This window comes from Oncorhynchus clarkii, chromosome 10 (assembly GCF_045791955.1).
Source record: "Oncorhynchus clarkii lewisi isolate Uvic-CL-2024 chromosome 10, UVic_Ocla_1.0, whole genome shotgun sequence".
Lineage (NCBI taxonomy): Eukaryota > Metazoa > Chordata > Actinopteri > Salmoniformes > Salmonidae > Oncorhynchus > Oncorhynchus clarkii.
The window spans coordinates 23338794-23365933 of record NC_092156.1 but is presented as its reverse complement, the minus strand read 5'-3'; the positions used below and the strand labels follow the sequence as shown (position 1 = coordinate 23365933).

The 27140-nt window shown below is 45.7% G+C and overlaps 1 protein-coding gene across 1 annotated transcript in view; it reads right to left on the bottom strand.

The window, feature by feature from the left end:
- Positions 1-2445: 2445 nt before the first annotated feature.
- The window catches only part of LOC139419193 (rho GTPase-activating protein 32-like), a 105603-nt gene continuing 80908 nt past the window's right edge, over positions 2446-27140 (bottom strand). Inside the window, exons 10-21 of the mRNA XM_071169186.1 lie at positions 19658-19807; positions 17509-17611; positions 15985-16129; positions 11969-12078; positions 11502-11609; positions 8860-9005; positions 8382-8583; positions 7993-8132; positions 7786-7857; positions 6768-7634; positions 5644-6284; positions 2446-5554 (exon numbers count right to left, since the gene is read on the bottom strand). Of these exons, the coding sequence (XP_071025287.1) occupies positions 3416-5554; positions 5644-6284; positions 6768-7634; positions 7786-7857; positions 7993-8132; positions 8382-8583; positions 8860-9005; positions 11502-11609; positions 11969-12078; positions 15985-16129; positions 17509-17611; positions 19658-19807 (4823 nt within the window). The 3' untranslated portion in view covers positions 2446-3415. The remainder of the gene's footprint in view (positions 5555-5643; positions 6285-6767; positions 7635-7785; positions 7858-7992; positions 8133-8381; positions 8584-8859; positions 9006-11501; positions 11610-11968; positions 12079-15984; positions 16130-17508; positions 17612-19657; positions 19808-27140) is intronic.

The following is a 27140-nucleotide window of genomic DNA, read 5'->3' as shown; positions in this document are numbered from 1 at the left end:
TGGTTCAGTGTCTCCAAAGCACAGGGGGGCCTACAAGGCCATATATGAGACCAACTTTGGGGAGAAACCTTTACAGATAACCAAGGTGTGTGCCGCACGTTGGCTCTCCATTGAACCCGGTGGTTCATGCATTTTGGACCAGTGGGAGGAGCTTAGGCTGCATTTCGCAGTCACCAAGTCCAGTGAACACTGCCACATGGCTGAGGTTTTATACTCCATGTACAGTGATCCTCAAAACATATTGGATCTGACTTTTTTGAAGTCAGTGCTGGGTGAGGTACAGTTAGCCATCAAGGCTTTTGAGGGAGAGCAAGTAGATCCTCTTAAGCTACTTGACAGCTTGGTTAGCCTGATCAAGTCTGTGAGCAGCAGGGTGCTGAATCCACTGGCAAATGTTGATGTACTCAAAGGGCCAATAGATGGATACCTCAGTCCCAAACCGTACCTTGGTTACCTTTTTGAGTCAAAGGCAGCTGAGCTCCACCTTGCGCCTGAGCATGAAAACAATGTCCGAAAGTGATGTGTAGCCTTTACCATCTCCCTCACTAATGAGTTGAGAGTGAGACTGCTGGACAACATCGAAGCATTGCAGTACATGTCAGTTTTCAATGTGGAGGAAACTCTAAAGCACAATAAGAGCCCTGGAGAAATAGAAAAAATAACCAAGCTCCTTGGCTACTCCCCTGCAGAGATAGACAAGATTGTCCAGCAATGGCGTGCCATCCATCTTAGTAAATGGAATGAGACAAAAAACACACTGGGCTTCTGGAGTGAGATTTGGAAGTTCAGGGATGCAGCTGATATCAACCTGTTTCAAGAACTTGCCATGGCTGCTGTGTTTGTGTTGTCCTTGCCACACTCGAATGCTGAAATCGAGAGTATTCAGCCAGATGAGTGTGGTAAAAAGCAAACTTAGAAATCGGATGTCCTTGCAGACCCTTAACTCCATCCTGTACATTCGATATGGACTGAAGCTGTCTGGTGAGGCTTGCTATGAGCACCAGCTGCCTGATAATGTTTTGCACCTTATTTGCATATCACATCCTTACTCATTTGAGTCAGCTCCCTCAGTTGCTGAACCTGCCATAGCTAGAGCCTTGACTAAAATGACAATGACCCACTCTTTCTGTGAGCCAACACAGCCTGTGTGTGTTGGAGGGGGGGTCTGAAAAAAAAAACAATTAACCTGAATTAGGGCCAGACTAATTACCATAATTTTCTCACATTGCCATTGACAGTTTTTTCTATTGTCTCTTTTTGGTCCATTTAGATGGTTAATGTAGATTGTATACAAAAAAAAATAATGTTATGGTTAAAAATATTCATGTTTTACTGTGACTTGTTGTAGGCTCCTTAGTGGACCATAAGATTAAAAACCAAACAAAATTAAGAAAACTAAGCTAGAAAACAAAAAAATTAAATAAAACATAAGTAACTCCGTGTCTCTTTTGGGTCACTTTTGAAAGTCCCATGCCTGGATAAAAGAGGGTTGGAATTGTGACATAAAAAAAAACAAGAATCAACAGAAGTTCATTTGTAGTTCTAAACATATTTAGGGTGTTTTTTACTCACTTTTTATCTCTCCCTCGACGTTATTCCTCTCTCCTACAGTGTCCATTACAATTAAATGCACATGGCCAATTATGCAAATTAGGTGATGACGTAATTTAGCGACTTTTAGGACAGCCAATAGCTACTTTCCTTACTGAGGAGTTGGCAACACTGCAGCAGATACAGTGCGGGTATAGTCAACTACATGATTGGAAAGAAACAAACTCATCACTGGACTTTCACCACCATGTGAAGTTCATCATTTATTTCTAGCCTAATAAACTGCATGCTTTCCCGAGTTGTAGTGGGAGGCCCACACCCACCATATCATTGCGTGACTCCAAATGTACTTCTAATGGTCATTCTATAAATATTTGTGCATAAAAAGGCACTTCCACTTCTCGCATAATTAATTTTACTAATACAAAAACAACCCACCTTGTCTAGTGTACTTTGTTTTGTCGACATTTGGAAAGTTTACCAACAAATTTGATGTTTCCATCAAGCCTGTTGTTCCATTTTTTTATCCAACGTACTTTACTTACATAAAAAAGTTAGATGGAAACCTGGTTTAAGAACTGCATTTGAAATTGAATGAGATTAATCTGAATCCTCTGTCAATTTGACTGTCTGTTGACAAATTGCACTGAAAGCAGACAGTTGATTCCGGAAAGGTTATCCCACTTTTTTTCTTCAAAATGATCCCAAACATTTATGCTTTAAAATGACTATGGTTTTCGACTCTGGGAACATATAAAACAATATTTTTCAAATACTCTGAAAATGAGTATATACATTATTTCAAAATGTACTGTAGTGAATTCACTTGCTCGAGCTGAGCAAGCATTTCAATTTGTGTGAAGTGTTGTAAAAATATCAGTTTCTTCGAAATAATACATTTTTCATAACTTTATTAAGTTAGTCCATTGAAGTTCTTTGCAATTGGCAGAAAAAAAACAAGACTACAAAACAAAACACATTGTAAAATAATTATTATTTTACAGCTCCCAAGGTAACATTGTCATTCTCATAACCAGTCGTTAGCCCATACATGAGCAGGAATGCTTTCACGATCAAAAAGACTGCCAAAATGTTTTGTCCCTCTTACAATGAAGAACAAGCCTCTGTACCAAAAAATTCCATTATATTTAATTTCACTCTGCTTTATAGCAAAAATACATAAAATCTAAGAATGGCACAGTCACAGAGCAAATAAAATATGAACATAACTCTACTGTACTAGGTGAAAGTACCCTGTGTAGTTCTAGTACTCTTGGGCCCGACCCCAATTCAGAGATGTTTGAAGACTGAAACATATTGCACCGCCATGTGTACACAGAGACAGGAGGGAGGGCTCGATGATTTAAACAGATTTTCTCCCACAACAACTTGTACTGTAACATCCAGAAAGTACAATGGATACAGTGGTACATAGAACTGTTCTGTAAGTGATTGAAGAGTACATGCATTTCTAAAATGCAAACCTGTTATTCTGGAAATCAAACAAAAAAAAACTATTTTTACACATTTACATTTTTTTGCAATTCTGGTTTCACATACCTTTTGTTTATAATATCATAAACATTTATATGATCTGCCACCATTTCAATGAGTCATGACCACGTGGCTTCTTAGAACAATTGAAGAAATTATGGTTAATTCAGTACATTCTGTAAAAAGTATCTTATAATTAGATTTTTACAATTCATAAAAAATACAGGGAAGAAAAATAATGTGAAACGGTCCAACAACAGTCCACTGTCCTGCAGAGGCTGTGGAACTTTGAATCTCGAGTTGAGTCACTTATTTGCTTCCTAAAACCCGGGCAAAAGTTTGTTTGACACATTTTTCTCAAGTCTCTTCTTCATTCTGCATGTATTTCTGTCTCGGGCCTCTGCAGGGCCAGTTCAGCTGGGATGAAGGCACCCTGGCCCAAGGCAGTGGAGTACGCTCTGTTGCTGTGGCTGGCCGTGAAGCCAGGGTTGTTGGGGAAAGAGCCCCCACAGGGGTTTTGCATGGGGGCCTGTGGCTGAGGTAATGCTGCTGGGTGGTAGTCATCCATGTTGTCGTAGTGGGACTGCACCGTCATGGTGCTGTGTCTCTGCAGCCCCCCGTGGGGCTGGTATGAGTATTCTCTGTCTGACTTGGGCATGGCAGCTTGGCTGTAGTGCTGCTGCTGCTCTCGGACGCATTGCGACCGCTCAGGCTTGTTAGGGGCCTGCGCTTTGACGGGGGCCGACTGTTGTTGCTGGTCATCTTTGTCCTGGTAACCAACGGGTGTTTTGGCCCTGTTCGGATGCCGGTCTGGATCGGACAGTTGGTAGCGAGGTTGGAAGCTCCGAGCTCCGTCCCCTGGGTCGTGTCGACTGGGGTCCTGCTGATGGGACTGGTTGCGGGGTGGGTGTTGGACTTGGTGCGAGTGGGAGGCCTGGCAGGTCCTGGAGCTGCTTTGTTTGTCCCCAGTGGCGGTACCCTGACAGTGGTTCTCTGTCTCCATGTACATGAGGACGTCAGGGTCTGACACCAAGTGTCGGGGAGCGTGCTGGGAGCCTGGCGGTACGCCGTAACACCCATCTTTACTCTCGGCAGACATCAGCACGGATTTGCTGGGGTCTGACTTACTGCGCAGGTGTAGGGTTTCGTACCCCCCCAGGTCGCCAGGCATGAACAGGCCTAAGTTGTCATACTGAGACATGACAGGACCCCTGACCTTCTGCCTTGCCCGGCTCTCCCTGCGGATGGAATGCATCCGGAGCCTTTCCGACTCCTCGGGGTCCCAAGCAAAGTAGAAGGCGGCTCCCTTGGAGCCGTGGCCCGGGGGCACATCTCTGCTGAACAAGCTTTGCTCCTTTCCAGGTGGAAGGACGGGGCGGGACAGGTAGTGGTAGCCACCCGCCTTGCCCCCCGACCGGCTGAGGGTGGGCCCCAGGTCCCGGCTGCTGAACGAGTGTAAGTGCCGCAGCCGGATGGTCCCATAGGGGTCCACATCGTAGTAAGGGGCGTCCAGCCGGTTGGCGCCAGGCGAATAGGGGCAGTAACGGTACTGCACCCGGCCATTCTCAAAGTAAGGCTGGAGCTGGGTGACGTGGTAGTCGGCCTGAGAGAACTGTTGCGGCTGCTGCTGATAGGCCTTGCACTGGTAGAAGGGCCGCTGGTAGTACAAGAGCTCGTCGTCCGGAGGAACCTCGGTCCGCTGGATGGGCACTGAACGAATGGTTGAGGGCACGTGTAGCGAGTGCACCCTGCGGATGGCGGGGTAGACTGGGGCTCCCTCCATGGGACCATAGCCCGGGCTGGGGGAGATGTACTCGCCCCTCCTGGGGGGCCCGCGGTGCTTCATAGACTGGTGGTAGGACCTGGAGTGAGCATGGGTGTTGTAGCGGTGGTCCGTGCGGGTACTGTAAGGTATCTGAGGCTCCGACTTGGACACGTAGGAGAGGTGTGACGGAACACTGTCTGGCCGGTAGTGGTATGAAGGTTTCCCCACGGGAATGGCCCGTTGGTGGTAGTAGGCCTCCTTAGGAGGCTCCAGTAAGGCAGCTTCTCCCTTGGTGTGGTAGAGGTAGGCTGACTGGTGGGTGGAAGACTTTAGCGCGGGAGGATGGGTGAGGGCCTCTTCAGGAGTGGAGGCCTCTGCCAGGATGTTGTGGAAGATGGCAGGGTTGCCAGCCTCTGTGTGGCTGAGCACAGCGGTTGCCAGTTTGCTCTCGATGGAGCGGACGGGAGGCGTTGGCGGTGTTGGCCCATGGGCATGATGGCGGGTCGCAGGCTCCATGCGGGGCTCTACTGGCTTTATGGCCTCCCATGGTCTCTCCACTTGCTCGGCTGGGGTGGGGACCACTCTGGTGTTAGGCTGGGGATGGGGCTGTGACTGGGCCTGTGGGTGAGGATGGGACTGTATATGAGGCTGTGATTTAGGCGGAGGCTGAGGCTGCAGAACTGCCACTGGCTGCTCCAAAGGTTTCGGAAGAGTTGGCGACCAGACGCTATCATTTACATGGACCTGAAAATTAACCAAAAACAATTCCAGTTGGCTATATAATTACTATTTCAAAGATATGCTGCAAATAAGACACATTTTAGGCAATTTACCTCAGGAGCAGGCTGTGGCAGGACACCCATCTCCTTGCTGCTGGGAGTGGTGGTGGAGGATCCAGTGCTGCTGACCGCTACCTGGCCTATGGCAGGCAGCTGCCTCTCTGGACTCCTCCGAGTGGGGGACACATGGGCAGGAGGTCTGGAGGGAGTGGTGATACACGGGTGGTGGGGGGATGCTGGTGGGGTGAAATCTATATCCTGTCTGGCTCTGGGAGGAGTGGAGGGGGACTTAGCACTGGCGGACGTACTGATTGACTGATGGCTGGCTGACTGGCTTGGCTGTTTGTCAGTAGGGGTGGTGGGAGGGAGAGAGGAAGAAGGGGCGATGTTTGGGGTGGTGGTGCTTAGGGTTGGGTTCTGGGCTGCTCCTGTTCTGGGTCCCTTCTTGAGGGAAGTCTGGGGGAGTGGGGCTGTGGGAGGGGTCCAGTCAAGGGAGTGTGAGGGCACCTTGGGCCTGATGGGGGACTGGGTCTGGGAGGACCTCTGGGTCAGGATGGAATACTGTTGGGCGGACTCTGCCAGGGCCAGCATGTGGGCAGAGTTCTTCTGAGGGGGCAAGGGAGGAAGAGGGGACACGGAGGGGGAGCTGAGAGGGCTAGGGGTACCCTTTGGAGAGTCCAGGCTAGCTACGGCTCCTGAGAGGGGGGAAAAAAACAGAAGGGAACTGCAGTGTGAGGAAAGAGAGAAGAGAAAGTATGCTAGAGGGAAAGAAAAAAAGCAGGCTTGGTCTTCAAGAATAGGAGAGAGGGGGAAGAGTTAAGCATGGCACTCGGGGCAAAATAATGTGGAAAACTTTCTCTGAGCTGAAATCCATGCAAGGTATGGAAACTAAGCCTAGAAACAAAACAGGCATCATCGATCAAACCATTATCAAACATAGGCCTTATAATCTAAAAAGAAACATGACAATCATATATTTAAAGGGACAGTTCACCTAAATTACATATTGGTTTCCGTACCCTGTAAGCAGTCTTTAGACATGACCTCCTTGTCCATTGACTGCTTACAGGGTAAGGAAACTAATATATAATTTTGTAATTTGGGTGAACTATACCTTTAACATAAAAAATAAACAAAGTGAATACAAATTCAATGTAGCGGCTGTATGTATCACTGACCTGGCTGTTCCTGGCTACTGGTTGCTGAAGGTTGCTGGGCAGTGCTCTCTTCTGTTGAAACTTGGCTCTCAGTGTTGATGTCATTGTCGAAGGTGGAGAGTTTACAGTGCAGCTCCATCTGGAAGGCGTCACTCAGCGACGGCTCCCCTGTCCTCAGCAGCACTGAGCCCATTAATGGAGGAGAATCCCCGGGCTGTCCCGAGGAGGGGGGGGGGGGCTGGGGAACAACGTAGTTTTCTGTAAGCCTACTGGGAAACGCCATGGCAAATGGCTCTGAAATGGCTAGAATGGTCGCCTTAAACTTTATAGGGGAAACAACCTGTAATGGTTTGTCTGGGAAAGACACGGAGCAGGTCAGCTTCTTGCTCTCAGCTTTCTTTCTCGTGGCCGGGCTGAGGTCGGGTGACAGGAAGGGGAAGGTGAACGTACCCGGGAAGGAGGGTGAGACAGGCACCGAGCCATTGTCAATGCTGCCTTGGCTCCTCTTTAGACTGGTGCTCTCACCCGCCGCGCCCATGGCTACATCACTCAGCCCGAGGGGGAAGGAGAAAGAGCCATCATGCAGGCTGCACTGGAACGACATGGGGTCAAAGTCCAACGAGGCCATGCCGATGTCGGGGAGGCTAAGGTCCACATCTTCGTTGGCCAAACACGGAGGCGAAATGAGGGCGGGCACGCAGATGGGCCCCTCGTCCCCGTTGCTGTCCCCTCTGTCGTGGGTGGGGCCCCCACTGTGGTCCTGGGTCAGGTTGTCGTAGAAGTTGCAGTGCTGCCAGGTGTGGCTGTCCAGCAGGTCCCCATTGAAGGAGGCCGAGAGGGCATCGCTGCTGGAGCGGGGCCGCCGCGGACGGTACACCTTCGACTCTCCTATGGGGGTCGGGGAAATCATCAATTCAAAGACAAGTCACATTTTTTATTAGAGAAAATGATCTACTACTACATTACTACTTGGACCATAGCACAGACTGCCACTCAAGAATAGGCTCAGTCAGCCGAGAGGAGCCCCATGGAACATTACCTTCAACGTTGTGTGAGGTGAGTGACTCCTCGCTTTTGGCCGATCGGAGCGTCCCAGTGTCCCCTCTGCCTCCTGAAACACACCACACTGACATTAGTTTACATACATTAGGACAATCAAATATATATCCTACTTTAGTCTATTTGTGAGAAGGGTCAGAGAGAGTGATGGGTAGAGTTTGGATGGAAAAAGGAAAGGGAATCTAACCTGCCATGGCCTGGAGTTCGTTAGGTTCGCTGGGGTTGCGGTGCAGCTTGCGCTTGGACATGGACGAGGACTTGCCCAGGTTGAAGAAGGAGCGCCAGCTGCCCACCGGAGACTTCTTGGACTTGATTGGGGGCCTCTTTCTGTAGCGGGTGAATGGAGAAACGTAAAAAGTGATTTGGGACAACAAGTAGTCCTATGTCCTTTTGTAATCTGTGCCTAAAGAACACGACTCATATTTATGAAACAATATAACTATGCGTTCATGGTTTGATGGTACGACATTCCCATTTAAGTAGCGTGTCATTTATGCTTCCTCCATTTCCATGCTTTATACCTCATAGACAAACATTGTCTGTTAGAAAGATACCAGGGCCTCAGGACGTTCATACCTCTCAGTAGGGAACTCGATGATGGTGTGGAACTTGCCCTGCAGGGCTGCAGGGCCCTCCCCCACCTCAATGTACTTGCTGTCGGCTGTGACGGGGGAGTTGATCTGGGCCTGGGTCCGGGCCTGGGCCTCCTCCAGGGTCAGCAGCTTGGTAGAGGGGGATGACACCAGCAGGGACTTGGGCCGCGACAACGAGTTGTGTCCTAGAGGAGAAATTATCATCATGTACACTATGTTGTGGAAGAGACAAATGACTTGAATAAATGTGATTGTTCTGAGTAAGCTACTTTTTCTGAATGAAAGGAAACTTTGGGCCAGGGAAGACTTGGGTCAGGTAGAGTCTGTATGCACACAATTTTCTTGTGCATGACAAATTATGACAAAGAATCGTCACTGGCATATAAGAATCCTCCAGATTCATTTAGCACCATAGCACATAGATGAGTATAGATAACCTCCCAACAGGTTGACATGCATACCTGCTCCCTCCCGTATGAGCGAGCTGAGCTTGGGGTTGAAGAGGACGTCTACGTGGTTCAGTATGAACTCCACCACCACCGACTGGATGCGGACCTCCATGAAGGCTGCCGTGCCGCTGAAGCAGGCTGACTCTATCTGCTTGGACCTGGGGAGACCGGTAGGGAAACAACACAGGGGATCAGCCATGGGGAAAGTCAACCAAATTCAAATGGTTTTCAACAAAGACTCATGCTTCAACAAAAAGGCAGAAGGGATGTGTTTTTGTGGCTTAAATTCAGTCATAACAGGCATTGTTGGTACAAGAAAATAGTAGCAACTATAGAAACTTAGAGCAGTGGTTCAAAGTTTTTATAGTCCCGCACCCATTCAAACATTCAACATCCAGCTGCGTAGCACCAGGGTCAGCGCACTCTGAAATGTCATTTTTTTTTGCCATCATTGTAAGCCTGCCACACACACACCAAACAATACATGTATTAAACATAAACATGAGTGTGAGTTATCATCACAACCCAGCTCATGGGAAGTGACAAAAATCTCTTATAGGGCCAGGGCACAAATAATATTATTATTTAGCCATCTTACATATAAAACCGTATTTGTTTATCAAAAATTGTGAATAACTCACCACAGGTCAATGTGAAGGGTATGCTTGAAAGGATGCACATAACTCTCCAATACAACCCAACATTGCAGAGAGTCTCAGTGTTAAATAATTTTCCACACACAGTCTGTGCCTGTATTTAGTTTTCATGCTAGTGAGGGCCGAGAATTCACTCTCACATAGGTACGTGGTTGCAAAGGGCATCAGTGTCTAAACAGCATGATTTGCCAAGGCAAGAAACTGAGTGCAGCCCTATCCAGAAATCTAGCAGTGGATTCTGATTAAATTCAATTGTCACAGAACCGCTTGTTGCAATTTCGATGAGGCGCTCTTGTTCAGATATCGGTAAGTGGACTGGAGGCAGGGCATGAAAGGGATAACGAATCCAGTTTGTGTCGTCCGTTTCAGGAAAGTACCTGCATAATTGTGCACCCAGCTCACTCAGGTGCTTCGTTATATCACATTTGACATTGTCCGTAAGCTTCAGATTATTTGCACACAAAGAATAATACAATGATGGAAAGACCTGTGTGTTGTCCTTGTTAATGACGACACAGCCTCAATTTTGTCCAGCACATTGAATATAGTTGCAGAGAGTCACTGTAATCCTAGATTCAGATCATTCAGGCAAGAAAAAACATCATCCAGAAGGGCCAGTCGTGTGAGAAACTTGTCATCATGCAAGCGGTCAGAAAAGTGAAAATTATGGTCAGTAAAGAAATCTAAGCTCATCTCTCAATTAAAAAAAAGTGTCCATACTTTGCCCTTTGATAACCAGCACACTTCTGTATGTTGTAAAAGCGTTACATCATTGCATAATGCAGAAAATACACAAGAGTTCAGGGGCCTTGCTTGAACAAAGTTAACCATTTTCACTGTAGTGTCCAAAACGTCTTTCAAGCATTCCCTTGGTAGCAAGAGCCTCTCGGTGGATGCTGCAGTGTATGCAAGTGGCGTCGGGAGAAACTGCTTGCACGCGCGTTACAACTTCTATGTCGCCCTCTCATGGCTTTTGCGCACCATCAGCGCAGATACCAACACATCTTGACCACCATAGTCCAATTGATGTCACAAAGCTGTCCAGTACTTTAAAAATATCCTCTCATGTTGTCCTGGTTTCCAGTGGTTTGCAGAAGAGGATGTCTTCCTTAATTAACCCCCCATAAACATAACGGACATACACCAGGAGCTGTGCCAGGCCCGCCACGTCTGTGGACTCATCTAGATGTCATGTATATAATTCACTGGCTTGTATGGGAAGCAGTAATTGTTTCAAAACAGCTCCTGCCATGTATGTCACTGATGCGTCATGAAACAGTGTTGTTTGTATCGTTTTTTTGGGCCTTTTCCCCCAGCATTGTCCTAGCCCAGCATTGTCCTAGCCCAGCATTGTCCTAGCCCAGCATTGTCCTAGCCCAGCATTGTCCTAGCCTCCGCGGCAGCAAGAATAATTAAGTGCTCCACAACAGTATGGGGCTTGCCTGTCCTAGCCACTCGGTAGCTCACCATATAAGTCGCTTCTATACCCTTCTTATTAATGGTATCTGTTGCTTTAATACATGTTTTACTACTCGAAAGTTGTCCTTTTCTCACTCAAAAAACTCCTGTGGCGTATATTTCAAATTGTCATGTTTTTTTGTCATGTCTGCGCAAGAGTGAAGGTTTCCGCGAGAGAGTTACAGTTAACGTGATTGGATGTTAATTACTTGACTAGGCTACCTGTATTTGACATTGTGTTATTACTTCGCTGAACACTTGGTTTAATTTATTTTTTTTGCAGTGAAACGAGGCTACTCAGGCGAGAAAAAAACCTCACCGAACTGTATAGCCCGTTGGAAAAGATTTAATGTACCGTTGATTAAAAAAAAAACATTTGAAATGTGAATCACATTTTTATTTGGCGTTCCCAAGCCGGCATTGCATACCCCAGTTTGGTAATACCTGACTTAGATTGAGTACATGAAGTTGCTCTATCAATAATACTGAGATATGAACAATAACATGACTTTTAACAAGACAGTAACAAAGTTGTCTGACCTCAGTAGGTTGGGGGCCCAGACGATGGCCAGGTTCTTGCTGTGCATGTTGGTAACGTAACTGAAGGTGGCCAGATGGGACAGGTGCCTCATGAGGAACTCCAAAGTCCTGGGAACAGGATGGAGGATGAAGAACACAATTCATTTACACCAGTTCTACTTCATAGAGCCTCATTAGCTTCAGTAGTACTGTGCTATTGTTATAAAAGCAGGCAGTGTATATCTGAACCAGGTGAGGTGTTCTATGACTACTTCTATGAACTTTTGACCTAATTGTATAATCATACCATTCTAGAGCTGTATGAGTGTAATATAATAACCATCCACTATGTTTTTATAACACACATATTGTATATTATGACACCCTTCTGATGCAAAAAATATATATTGACATCCTGTTACGGAGACAGTACTGTGTGTGTTGTATCCTGTGAGTTCCTGCAGGGGGCAGCCTGGCTCTGCTCTAACCTGTAATGCGGCGGCGGCAGCTGCTGGATGACATCATGTATTTTGATGAGCCGCTCCTCATCTGTAGCTGCGGAGACGGCATCCTGTGGAGCGGAGAGGAATGAGGAAGACTGAGGGGAGGATGGAGGGAGTAGAGTGGTACGGGTCAGAGCCTCTGGGTTCAGAAGTGCTTACTGCTTGACACCTCCACCAAGTTAGTCGGCCAGGGGTGGTGCAGAGAGGAGGCACTTGCACAAAGCTTGGCTGAGCCAAAGGGGCATAACGCTGTCAGCACTCCCTCCTCCACCCTTTCCTTCCCCGCTCTTCCATAGCAACCAGCAAACATTTACACCCAGACTATTTGGTTTGGTGAGGGTTTTGATTTCAAGTCAGAGAGAGTGTGGTTTGTATTATTTGTAATACTAGTTTAAAGTGGATGCCATGTGCTTAGGTTTTAGAGTGGGGTTCTTCCAAAAGTGTAGTGTTTGGTGAATTGAGAATGAGATCACTGAGGGGCCATGACTACCTTGATATTTTGATTAGGGGGGGAATGTATTAGATTGGCCCATCCTCATAAATACAGAACTTATTACCCCTTAGATGAGTGACACTTGAACCTGGAAAGAGTCTTGAACATACATATTGCAGAGATAGAAAAATGTACACTGAACAAAAATATGTGGCAGGGTCTACAGTCGATCACGGATTACAAAAAGAAAACCAGCCCTGTCACGGACCAGGATGTCTTGCTCCCAGGCAGACTAAATCACTTTTTTGCCCGCTTTGAGGACAATACAGTGCCACTGACACGGCCTGCAACCAAAACATGCGGCCTCTCCTTCACTGCAGCCGAGGTGAGTAAAACATTTAAACGTGTTAACCGTCGCAAGGCTGCTGGCCCAGACGGCATCCCCAGCTGCGCCCTCAGAGCATGCGCAGACCAGCTGGCTGGTGTGTTTACGGACATATTCAATCAATCCCTATCCCAGTCTGCTGTTCCCACATGCTTCAAGAGGGCCACCATTGTTCCTGTTCCCAAGAAAGCTAAGGTAACTGAGCTAAACGACTACCGTCATCATGAAGTGCTTTGAGAGACTAGTCAAGGACCATATCACCTCCACCCTACCTGACACCCTAGAGCCACTCCAATTTGCTTACCGCCCAAATAGGTCCACAGACGATGCAATCTCAACCACACTGCACACTGCCCTAACCCATCTGGACAAGAGGAAAACCTATGTGAGAATGCTGTTCATCGACTACAGCTCGGCATTTAACACCATAGTACCCTCCAAGCTCGTCATCAAGCTCGAGACCCTGGGTCTCGACCCCGCCCTGTGCAACTGGGTACTGGACTTCCTGACGGGCCGCCCCCAGGTGGTAAGGGTAGGCAACAACATCTCCATCCCGCTGATCCTCAACACTGGGGCCCCACAAGGGTGCGTTCTGAGCCCTCTCCTGTACTCCCTGTTCACCCACGACTGCGTGGCCACGCACGCCTCCAACTCAATCATCAAGTTTGCGGACGACACAACAGTGGTAGGCTTGATTACCAACAACGACAAGACGGCCTACAGGGAGGAGGTGAGGGCCCTCGGAGTGTGGTGTCAGGAAAATAACCTCACACTCAACGTCAACAAAACTAAGGAGATGATTGTGGACTTCAGGAAACAGCAGAGGGAACACCCCCCTATCCACATCGATGGAACAGTAGTGGAGAGGGTAGCAAGTTTTAAGTTCCTCGGCATACACATCACAGACAAACTGAATTGGTCCACCCACACAGACAGCATCGTGAAGAAGGCGCAGCAGCGCCTCTTCAACTTCAGGAGGCTGAAGAAATTTGGCTTGTCACCAAAAGCACTCACAAACTTCTACAGATGCACAATCGAGAGCATCCTGGCGGGCTGTATCACCGCCTGGTACGGCAACTGCTCCGCCCACAACCGCAAGGCTCTCCAGAGGGTAGTGAGGTCTGCACAACGCATCACCGGGGGCAAACTACCTGCCCTCCAGGACACCTACACCACCCGATGTTACAGGAAGGCCATAAAGATCATCAAGGACAACAACCACCCGAGCCACTGCCTGTTCACCCCGCTATTATCCAGAAGGCGAGGTCAGTACAGGTGCATCAAAGCTGGGACCGAGAGACTGAAAAACAGCTTCTATCTCAAGGCCATCAGACTGTTAAACAGCCACCACTAACATTGAGTGGCTGCTGCCAACACACTGACTCAACTCCAGCCACTTTAATAATGGGAATTGATGGGAAATGATGTAAAATAAATCACTAGCCACTTTAAACAATGCTACCTAATATAATGTTTACATACCCTACATTATTCATCTCATATGTATATACTGTACTCTATATCATCTACTGCATCTTTATGTAATACATGTTTCACTAGCCACTTTAACTATGCCACTTTGTTTACATACTCATCTCATATGTATATACTGTACTCGATACCATCTACTGTATCTTGCCTATGCCGCTCTGTACCATCACTCATTCATATATCTTTATGTACATATTCTTTATCCCCTTACACTTGTGTGTATAAGACAGTAGTTTTGGAATTGTTAGTTAGATTACTTGTTGGTTATTACTGCATTGTCGGAACTAGAAGCACAAGCATTTCACTACACTCGCATTAACATCTGCTAACCATGTGTATGTGGCAAATAAAATGTAATTTTATTTGATTTGAAATATAAACTCAACATGTAAAGTGTTGGTCCCATGTTTCATGAGCTGAAATAAAATATCACAGAAATGTCCCATATGCACAAAAAGCTTATTTCTCAAAAATGTGTTTACATCCCTGTTAGTGAGCATTTCTCCTTCGTCAAGACCATCCATCCACCTGACAGGTGTGGCATATCAAGATGCTAATTAAACAGCATGATTGGTACACAGGTGCACCTTGTGCTGGAGACAATAAAAGGCCACTCTAAAATGTGCAGTTGTCACAACACAATGCCACAGAAATACAAGTTTTTTTGTATTTTACCCCCATTTTCTCCCAAATCTGGTCTCATCACTGCAACTCCCTAACGGACTCAGGAGGCGAAGGTCGAGACATGCATTCTCCAAAACTTGACCCGCCAAACCGCGCTTCTTAACACCAGCCGCTCCAATGTGTCAGAGGAAACACCGTCAACTGACGACCGAGGTCAGCCTGCAGGCACCTGGTCAGCCACAAGGAGTCGCTAGAGTGCGATGTGCAAAGTAAAGCCCCCCCGGCCTAACCGGGAACGAACCCGGGTCTGTAGTGATGCCTCGAGCACTGCGAGGGAGTGCCTTAGAGCGCTTTGCCACTCGGGAGGCCTCAGATGTCTCAAGTGTTGAAGGAGCGTGCAATTGGCATGCTGACTGCAGGAAGGTCCACCAGATAATTTAATGTTAATTTCACTACCATAAGCCTACCACAATGCCAGTTTAGAGAATTTCGAGGTACGTCCAACTGGCCTCACATCCGCAGACCATGTGTATGGTGTAGTGTGGGCAAGCGGTTTGCTGATGTCAACGTTGTGAACAAAGTGCCCCATGGTGGCAGTGGAGTTATGGTATGGGCAGGCATAAGCTACGGACAACAAACACAATTGCATTTTATCGATGGCAATTTAAATGCACAAAGATACCGTGACGAGATCATGAGGCCCGTTGTCGTGGCATTCATCCGCAGCCATCATCTTGTGTCAGCATGATAATGCACTGCCCCATGTCGCAAGGATCTGTACACAATGCATATCTGTATTCCCAGTCATGTGAAATCCATAGATTAGGGCGTAATGAATTATTTGAATTGACTAATTTCCCTATATGAACTGTAACTTAGGAATTGTTGCGTTTACATTTTCGTTCAGTTCATTTTGGACATGGAAATTCGACTCCAGCTCTGGACTGTGCGAAACCTAATAAATACCATCTAGCAACATGTTAGTGTGGGAAAGCGGGATTTGTTTATTTTGGGTGGAGAAGGACACTCAGGGAGGGTGCCTACACTGTGCCAAGAGAAGGTGCTTACAGAGAATTTCTCGTAGAGCTGATAGGTGAGCAGGGGGTTGGGCAGCTCACGAAAGTAGAGCTTGCACAGGGAGCCTACACAGTGGATGTCCTGGATGTACACGTCTTTAGTCAGGTCGGGGATCTGCTCTGAGTCAAACTCATGCCTAGTGGAGGGAGGGAGAGAAAGAGAGAGAGAGAGGGAAAGAGAATTGAGAGAGACATACATAAACCAAGTTTTTATCCACAGTTTTAGGCATGTGAAGTCATGACATAGATCTTTTTATGTCAGTAAAATAAATAATGTGAGAAATGGAAGTGGAAACTCATTTATGTGTAAATATCTATATAATAACCACAGTATCGAAGTAAACACAATGATTATGGTGTGTGGTCCTCCCACTACGACTCGGGAAACCATGCAGTTTACTAGGCTACAGATGGAATGAGTTATGATGAACTTCAGCGTGGTGAAAGTGCACAGTAATGAGCTTGTTGTTCCTTTTCAACAAATATTCTGGTGACATGATAATCGATGCTTGACTGCATTTGACAAATATTCTCACTCTTTTTCCATTATAACCTCATATAGACTAGCCTACCCGCATCTGTGAGCTGTTGGCACGTGCCAAGACCAGATGGGCACATTTCCTATTTATCGCAACAGTTTTTGTGGAAACCAGGAAATGGCGGAGCTATTTCTATATAGTGCATCTTTAACAAATGGAAATGTTGATTTTGAGGTGGTTCTTAAATCTCAATCCTGAGCTAAACCATGTAAATACTTATTGCCGGGTAAGGGTTATACTTATTAGAGGGGGGAAAAAAGACAAGAAAGCCCCATAAATACAAAAAATATATATATTTCAGGGTTGGCTTCGAGGCGCCAAACATTCCATCCTCTTCCCTGTCCAAAATGTTATAGTTACAGGGTGAGCTGACATCGGGGTTCTCGGTTGGCGAAGTGAAAATGTCAGTTACTTGGACTGTTTCAGAGGACAAAACGAACAGCACAAAAATGTGATGGGAAAAGAACAGTTTGGGCTCATCTTTTTCTACAAGTTATGGTCAGTCAATAGGTTCACGAGGGACTTCCACACGCACGCACCCACACACATTGTTGTCGAGGGATGCCCACTGTGCCTACACAGAGGAAAATCCACATATCGCATGCGAAGGAAAAGATAATGGGATTTTTTGTTTACAGTGCCAGTAATCTTTGATGGAATTTTTTATGTGATGTATGGCATACGTGGATTATCTTTGGGAGTTGGGTTCCACCCCTTACTTCATGTGACGAGAGTTGTATTCATTGAACATGAACTGATATTGATTGAGTACAATGGCACCTGGTAGTCAAGGTCCATGGTGTTAAAACGCTTTGTTTTCTCTCAATACCGAGGGATAAACAAATTCTCAGAAGTTGATGGCGGGTGTACACTTGAGATCACTTCTATGAATGCCCTATGAGGCAGACCCATGTTTAACGGATAGTGCTGCCAAATTTGTGTGTGTTTGACTGTGTGTGTGTGTGTGTGTGTCTAACCGTAGTTTCTGGATGTTGGAGGCGATTCCAGAGAGGCGGTACATGCCGTCCACCACGCCATGCTTCTCAATGAACTCTGTGCAGCTCTTGAGTACCTGGGGAACTGTAGCAGCAAACAAACACCACAATGTCAGAGAGTGAGAGTGAGAGAGAGAGAGAGAGGGAGAGAAAGACACCTTTAAAGGGCATCTCTACTACAATCAATAGATGTGCACCGGAACACTGCAATAAATGTGCACCCTTTAATAATGTATAGACGTTTCCTTTCTAAAGAGCGTGCATATATTCTTCCTCAAGGGAACACCAGCTACGAGGGGTTTTGGACTGAGAGAATATTTGACGTTCTCTGATAAAGAAAAACACAAACTTCTGTTGAGTGTCCGAGACCAAGGCCCAAAAAGGGTCCTTATTTCCTTTCTCCATCACTGCAGCATAGCAAATCAATATCCTACCACCACTGGCTGTTTGTGAAAAAAACACCTGCTGTTTCACCTTTGTTACTTCCTCTGGCCAGTGGTCAGCACAGAGCAGAGAGAGCAGTAGACTCGGTGGCTATCTGGATAAGATCATCAGATAACAAGTCATGGCCTGCTGCAAGGGCAGAGAGAGACACAGGGCGAGAGACAGGGCAAGAGAGAGAGAGAGAAACTCTACTTGGAGGAGTTGAGACATGAAATAGGGTATAGCCAGAAAAGTTAACTTCTCTATTACAATAAAATAAATGTCTCAATGTGTTTTGGTGTCCATAGGACCCATTCTGTTGGAACAAACCTCAAATGCAAATAGTTAGTTGAAACTTCTTGTCAGTGAGGAAGATGTGATCTCTGAACTTTGTTGGCGTGAGGCAGGGAGAGGTCATTTCACTCTTGCAAAAATCTGTCCAAAATAAGGCCAATGCGTTTCTATGTGCTTATTTTGGACCAAAACTTGATGCTTGACCTCCCCCCTTTGGGATGACTCCCACTGTTAAGGCGGAAACCTGCAGCTCTTCAGTATATACAGATGGCGGGTAAATGGGAAGGCGCACAACACAGCACAGAGGAGCGAAAGAGACAAGACCAAAAATACAACACGAGAATAAGCAGACAAATGCTTATAAAAACAAAAAATAACAAAACCTTGATATACAGGGATTTGGAATATTGTGTAAAAAAAAACATTAGAATTAATCAAATGTATGTGATATATCGCCCAGCCCTACATGGGGCCGTGCATTATCATGCTGGATCATAAGGTGATGGCGGCGGATGAATGGCACGACAATGGGCCTCAGGATCTCGTCATGATATATCAACATTCCTGCAGTCAGCATGCCAATTACATGCTCCCTTAAAACTTGTGACAAAACTGCACTTTTTAGAGTGGCCTGTTATTGTCCCCAGCACAAGGTGCACTTGAGTGATGGTCATGCTGTTTAATTACCTTCTTGATATGCCACACCTGCCAGGTGGATGGATTATCAAGGCAAAGGAGAAATACTCACTAACAGGGATGTAAACAAATTTGTGCACAAAATGTGTCACTGTAATGCAGTTTTACAACACTGTGGTGGGAGCCCATTTGAACAGAGTAGAAGAGGGAGGGGAATGGTGGGAGAGGAGGTTGTTTGGGTGGTAGTAGTGCAGGCAGACAGAACAGACAGCTCAGGATGGATTTGGGGGCAAACAAAGCATGTGTTGCCAGATCCCTCTGGCTCCAGATCAGTGGAGAGGAAAAAAATCTCCCTGTAACCACACTGCTGACCTGACCTTTACTCCCTCTAAGTTGCCACGGTCGCCGTAGCAACCCTCATAGGGCGCAGAGGGTGGTCGGGTTCATTCTGCATGCACGGACCGTAAAGCTGTAGGGCGAGTCAACAACAGCCCAACCCTGCTCTAGCCTCTACCAGAGTTGAGCCAAGCCCTGCTATACAGCCACTGTTAGGTGGCGACTAGTCGGACCCTTGTACCATAGTGTGAGTGACCATCATGCACAAAGAAAGGTGACCGCTAATCCTGAGAACACCTCTCAGTATTTTAGTGTTTGCATGTGTGCGTTTCAAGCCTTCAATACCACAGTTGAGGTCAAAGCTGAAGAACTTCTGCATTTATGTGTCAGAGATTGAATGTACCTGTGTGTTTGTGAGAGAGAAAGAAAGGGAGTGTCTCACCATCGTGGCCCGAGTTGAGGAGGTGCTCCCCAAGGTCACAGCCAAACACCCTCTCCCGGAGGATGCCCCGCTGCTTCAGCTTCTGCTTGGTGGGCCTGGACTTCATGAAGGTGCGCAGGAACGTGATCAGCTTCCCGTGCTTCTTAGACACTGCCAGGAAAGAGAGACACACACATACAATATGTTTAACACACACTCACATGTTCAGCTGGTGTTGACCGTCCATGTAACGTGAAATAACGCATTTAAAATGGTGAGCTGGCAAAGTGATGCAAACATACCAGTAAGGTGAGCTGCAAGACCTTGCTTTCATTATATTATTGATTATTTTTAATCCAAGGTTATGCTGCATTTATGATCCAAGGTTTAATGGAAACATTTAACAGACCAGAGGTGTGTGTGAATAAGCCAGTCCCAACCAATACATTTTTTAATTTTTTTATTCTTCTAATGCCAGCCATTTATTACACCATGGGAAGATTTCTTGAGACTGTATTCAGCTTCATTCCTCAATTTAAATTCGAGGGCAACTGAAAACATCCTCCACCAGAATCACCGCCTCAATATGAAAGACAAACCAAAACCCCTCATTAAAGACAATGGGTCTAGAAAAAGGTCTAAGCCTTTCAAAGTATGGGCCCAGTTGTTTTCTCCATTTGGAAAATTGTGAGAAAAAAACCTCAGCTTTCAGAGAGAACAATGGAGTTGGCATGCCTGCAAACTTTTGTTCACAAATCCTCCACTGCAAATTGTAGATCCCAGAGTCAAATTTCCCCTGAAAAAGTGGAGACACATTCTCCAACGGAGCAGAAATAAGCCGGCTGTATCATCCGACACGTTGGGGAATCAACTTTCCCTCTACAGCAAGGCTGCCTAATTCCAGTCCTGGAGGGCCAAAACATTTAGTTTTTTTGTTTCTACCTGGTAGTTAATTGCACTCCCCTGGTGTCCCAGGTCTGAATCAGTCCCTGTTTAGAGGGGGAAGATTAAAACCAGAAGTGTTTCAGACCTCCAGGACCGGAATTTGGCAGCCCTGCTCTACAGACTACAAACAAAATAAGTAACCCTATTCCAGGGACAACTTTTCTGAGTGAGTCCACTCTCTTCACCACAGATAAATACCGAAAGTACTTTCATTTGTGTTTATATTGAGTATGAGAAGCACACCGCTTCTAAATCATGAACCATACTTTCTGCATTGCTAAATTCTCAGCTGATTGGAGCCAGAATTTCCCCTATGAGAAAGATAAAAATTCCTTGGTGCTGAATCCCACCAAACTGCTGAGGCAGCTTTGTTACCAACCGTTGAGGCATCAAAAGGGCTTTGCATATCATGTAGGGCTGACAGAGCAATTGTATCAGCTTACACCAGCTGTCACTGTTATTTAGGAACCCACATCAACAGAAGCTGATGGGAGCGTAAGCCTGCAAGGCAAGAAAGACTTTCCAGAGTTGTCTGAAGACTTCTCTGCTCAATGTCAACTCTGCTGACAGTGAAGGGGCAATTCCAGAGACGCTCTTCGGAAAATCAAACTGATTGTGGGACAATGACGAGGTCATTGTTTAAGCTATCTTTGGCGAAAGCCTCCAAGATGGAAAACATATGGTAAACTATCTCACAGGGTTTCGTAAAGCACTGCTGCAACTCTGATTTTATGCAGTGCCTTCGGAAGGTAATATCACCCATAGAGTTTTTTTCTTCAAATAAATAAAACACGTAAAGCTGAAATATCTTAAGTCAATAAGTATTCCTCTTTGATATGGCAAGACTAAATAAGTTCAGGAGTTAAAAATAGTGTTTAACATGATTTTTTAATGACAACCTCCTGTACCCCACACATACAATTATCAGTAAGGTCCCTAATTCCAGCCGTGAATTTCAAACACAGACTCAACCACAAAGACCAGGGAGGTTTTCCAATGCCTTGTAAAGGGCACCTATTGGTAGATGGGTAAAAAACAAACAAACAAAGCAGACATTGAATAATCCTTTGTGCATGGAGAATTTATTAATTACACTTCGGATGTTGTATTAATACACCCAGTCACCACAAAGATACAGGCGTCATTGATAACTCAGTTGCCGGAGAGGAAGGAAAGAGCTCAGGGATTTCACCATGAGGCCAATGGTGATTTTAAAACAGTTAGAGTTTAATGGCCGTGATAGGAGAAAACTGAGGAAGGATCAACAACATTGTAATTGCTCCACAATACTAACCTAATTGACTGAGTGAAAGAGGAAGTCTGAAAATAATAAAAATATTCCAAAACATGCATCCTGTTTGCAATAAGCCACTATAGTAAAACTGCAAAAAATGTGGCAAAATAATTAACTTTATGTTCTGAATACAAAGCATTATATTTGGGGCAAATTCAACAAACACATCACTTTCCAAGATGGCGTAGCAGTCAGACGTCTTTGGCTTTTGTCCTGTCGTGTCCCTTGTGTATATATTTTTCTTTGCATATCTTTTAAAAATATTTTCCTAAACCTTAACTTCTAAATGTATTTATATTTACCTCGGATCTGGAATTCCTCAACTGAAGCTAGCCAGCTAACAACCTACCAGCTATCAGTTAGCAAACAATTGCTAGCGGTCATCAGCTAACCTTTAGCTCGGAAAGCTCTCGCCAGTTCGAACAACGTGACTTAAACCAGAGCATAACGGACCTATTTCTCTCCATATCCCGAGATTCCTACAGCAAACTCCGAACATTTTCATCTGGATCTTTGCAACTAGCTAACCGCAATCCTGGTGACCACTCCTGGCTAGCATTTCCATCCCAGAGGAAGCACCAATTAGCCTGTAGCTAGGCCGGACAGGGCTCCTGTGCTACCAATGAAGCCCACTCCTGGGCTACAATATCCGGACCCCTTCTACTGCCAGTACGGGGCACGGAACCCCGCCAATCCTCTACGACTGGAATACTGACAATCTTCCCGAGGATTCCAACAGGCACCTCAGGCGTGATGCCTGCTGAAGGCCCAGTCTGCTAACCTGCTAGCTACCTAGAGCTACTTGGAACCCTACTAACTCCACGACTGGTCTATCGACGTCACCGCACGAAGAGGCAAAAACAGACTTACCCCCCATCGCAACGTCTCCCAAAGGCTAACTTGCTAGCCCCGGTCTACTAACTGCTAGCTTGCCTGCCCCGGTCTGCTAACTGTGAACCCCTGCTAACTGCTTGCTTGCTAACCCAGTCTGCTAACTGTTAGCTTGCCAGCCCCGGTCTGCTAACTGCTAACTTGTTTAGCACCGGCCTACTAACTGTTAGCGCGTTAACATCGGCCTGCTAACTGTCTGAATCGACGTGTTCCCAGTCAGCCCAACCATTCACTGGACCCATATGTTCACTTGGCTACGCATGCCTCTCTCTAATATCAATATGCCTCGTTCATTACTGTCCTGGTTAGTGATTACTGTCTTATTTCACTGTAGAGCCTCTAGCCCTGCTCAATATGCCTTAACCAACCATGTTGTTCCACCTCCTACATATGTGATGACATCACCTGGTTTAAACATCTCTAGAGACTATATCTCTCTCATCATTACTCAATGCCTAGGTTTACCTCCAATGTACTCACATCCTACCATACCTTTGTCTGTACACTATGCCTTGAATCTATGCTATCGTGCCCAGAAACCTGCCCAATTTACTCTCTGTTCTGAACGTGCTAGACGGCCAGTTCGTATAGCATTTAGCCATTCCCTTATCCTACTTCTCCTCTGTTCCTCTGGTGATGTAGAGGTTAATCCAGGTCCTGCAGTGCCTAGCTCCTCTCCCACTCCCCAGGTGCTCTCATTTGTTGACTTATGCCTTGGTTTCATGCATGTTAACATTAGAAGCCTACTCCCTAAGTTTGTTTTACTAAATGCTTTAGCACACTCTGCCAACCCGGATGTCTTAGCCATGTCTGAATCCTGGCTCAGGAAAACCACCAAAAACCCTGAAATCTCCACCGCTAACTATAACATTATCCCCCAAGATAGAACTGCCAAAGGGGGCGGTGTTGCAATCTACTGCAAAGATAGTCTGCAGAGTTCTGTATTACTATCCAAGTCTGTACCCAAACAATTTGAGTGTCTACTTCTAAAAATTCACCTTTCCAGAAACAAGTCACTGTTGCCGCTTGCTATAGACCTCCCTCAGCCCCCAGCTGTGCCCTCGATACCATATGTGAATTGATTACCCCCATCTATCTTCTGAGCTCGTGCTACTAGGTGACCTAAACTGGGACATGCTTAACACCCCGGCCATCCTACAATCTAAGCTTGATGCCCTCAATGTCACACAAATTATCAATGAACCTACCAGGTACAACTCCAAATCCGTAAACACAGGCATCTTCATAGATGTCATCCTAACTAACTCGCCCTCCAAATACACCTCTGCTGTTTTCAATCAAGATCTCAGCAATCACTGCCTCATTGCCTGCATCCGTAATGATCTGCGACCAAACGACCACCCCTCATCACTGTCAAACACTCCCTAAAACACTTCTGCGAGCAGGCCTTTCTAATTGACCTGGCCGGGGTAACCTGGAATGACATTGACCTCATCCCGTCAGTGGCTATTCTTTAAAAGTGCCTTCCTCACCATCTTAAATAAGCATGCCCCATTCAAAAAATTTAGAACTAGGAATAGATATAGTCCTTGGTTCATTCCAGACCTGTCTGCCCTTGACCAGCACAAAAACATCCTGTGGCGTTCTTCATTAGCATTGAATAGCCCCCGTGATATGCAACTTTTCAGGGAAGTTAGGAACAAATATACACAGGCAGTCAGGAAAGCTAAGGCTAGCTTTTTCAAACAGAAATTTGCATCCTGTAGTACAAACTCAAAAAAGTTCTGGGACACTAAAGTCCATGGAGAATAAGAGCACCTCCTTCCAGCTGCCCACTGCTCTGAGGCTAGGAAACACTGTCACCACCGATAAGTCCATTATAATTGAGAATTTCAATTAGCATTTCTCTATGGCTGGCCATGCTTTCCACCTGGCTACCCCTACCCCGGTCAACTGCCCGGCACCCTCCACAGCAACCCGCCAAAGCCCCCACCATTTCTCATTTACCCAAATCCAGATAGCTGATGTTCTGAAAGAGCTGCAAAATCTGGACCCCTACAAATCAGCCGGGCTAGACAATACGGACCCTCGCTTTCTAAAATCTCTTTTGTATCATCTGAGATTCCCAAAGATTGGAAAGCTTCCGCGGTCATCCCCTTCTTCAAAGGGGGTGACACTCTAGACCCAAACTGCAACAGACCTATATCTATTCTACCCTGTCTTTCTAAGGTCTTCGAAAGTCAAGTTAGCAAACAGATTACCGACCATTTCGAATCCCACCGTACCTTCTCCGCTATGCAATCTGGTTTCAGAGCTGGTCATGGGTGCACCTCAGCCACGCTCAAGGTCCTATACGACATCATAACTGACATCGATGAGAGACATTACTATGCAGCCGTATTCATCGACCTGGCCAAGGCTTTCGACTCTGTCAATCACCACATTCTTATTGGCAGACTCGACAGCCTTGGTTTCTCAAATGATTGCCTCGCCTGGTTTACCAACTACTTCTCTGATAGAGTTCAGTATGTCAAATCGGAGGGCCTGTTGTCTGGACATCTGGGAGTCTCTATGGGGGTGCCACAGGGTTCAATTCTCGGGCGACTCTCTTCTCTGTATACATGAATGATGTTGCTCTTGCTGCTGGTGATTCTCTGGTACACCTCTACTGCAGACGACACCATTCTGTATACTTCTGGCCCCTCTTTGGACACTGTGTTAATTAACCTCCAGACGAGCTTCAATGCCATACAACTCTCCTTCCTTGGCCTCCAACTGATCTTAAACATAAGTAAAACTAAATGCATGCTATTCAACAGATTACTGCCCGCACCTGCTCGCCCATCCAGCATCACTACTCTGGACGGTTCTGACTTACAATATGTGGACAACTACAAATACCTAGGTGTCTGGTTAGACTGTAAACTCTCCTTCCAGACTCACATTAAGCATCTCCAATCAAAAATTAAATCTGGAATTGGCTTCCTACAGTGGGGAGAACAAGTATTTGATACACTTCCGATTTTGCAGGTTTTCCTACTTACAAAGCATGTTCTACTGTATTATTGATTATGTTTTGTTTATTCCATGTGTAACTGTGTTGTTGTATGTGTCGAATTGCTATGCTTTATATTGGCCAGGTCGCAGTTGCAAATGAGAACTTGTTCTCAACTAGCCTACCTGGTTAAATAAAGGTGAAGTAAAAAAAAAAAATTCCTTTTTTTTATCACTGAGTACCATTCATATTTTCAAGCATGGTGGCGGCTGCATTATGTACTGGGTATGCTCGTCATCAGCAAGGACTAGGGAGTTTATGATAAAAATAAACAGAATAGAGCAAAGCACAGGCAAAATCCTAGAGGAAAATCTGGTTGTCTGCTTTCCAACAGACACTGGGAGACAAATTCACCTTTCAGCAGGACAGTAACCTAAAACACAAGGCCAAATATACACTGGAGTTGCTTATCAAGACGATATTGAATGTTCCTGAGTGGCCTAGTTACATTTTTTTTGCTAAATCGGCTTGAAAATCTAGGGAAAAAATAATGTAAAAAATAATAAGTGCTAATATTGTACAATCCAGACGTGCAAAGTTCTTAGAGACGTACCCAGAAAGACTCACCAAAGGTGATTCTAACATGTATTGACTCAGTGGGTTGAATACTTATCTAATCAAGATATATTAGTGTTTTATTTTTCATATATATTTATATTTTTACAAATGTTTCTTCCACTATAATGTTATAGTATTTTGTATAGATCGTTGACAAAAAAAAATGACAATGAAATCAATTTTAATCTTTGGAAACAGTAAAGGGGTGTGAATAATTCCTGAAGGTACTGTAGTGAGCAAGCTGAAGACCAGCATTTGGGTTAGTGGATCAGGATGATGTAAAACTTTCCCAGCGGTTGCTGGAACCTTCTTATATCATGGTATGCATTTGAAAACCTATAAAATGGCTGAGTCATAGTCAGCGGGGCAGAGAGCTGCTCCTCGGGTGGTTGGACACGGTGGAAGTCTCCGCGGTCCACAGCAAGTCAAATAAGAGCCAGCAGCCTCACCCTGAGATTTGCATGTGGAACTCTTGGATGCCAGAGGGGGAAATTTATGTGGAATTTTGATAGTTTGGGGAGAATTATTATTATTATTATTATTATTATTATTGTGACAAAACTGGTGTGGTTGACCGTAATGATATTTCACAATGCTCATACAGTTAGAAAATACTTTTACGACATTTTGAAAGGCAAACATCATTAATTAGGACTTTTAAGGTGGTGTAAGGAGCAGTATGAAATTATGCCAACATAATGCAGACGGAGGTAAGCAGACACGCGGGTGCTCGCGTGGACTACAGCTCGGCATTCAACACCATAGTACCCTCCAAGCTCGTCATCAAGCTCGAGACCCTG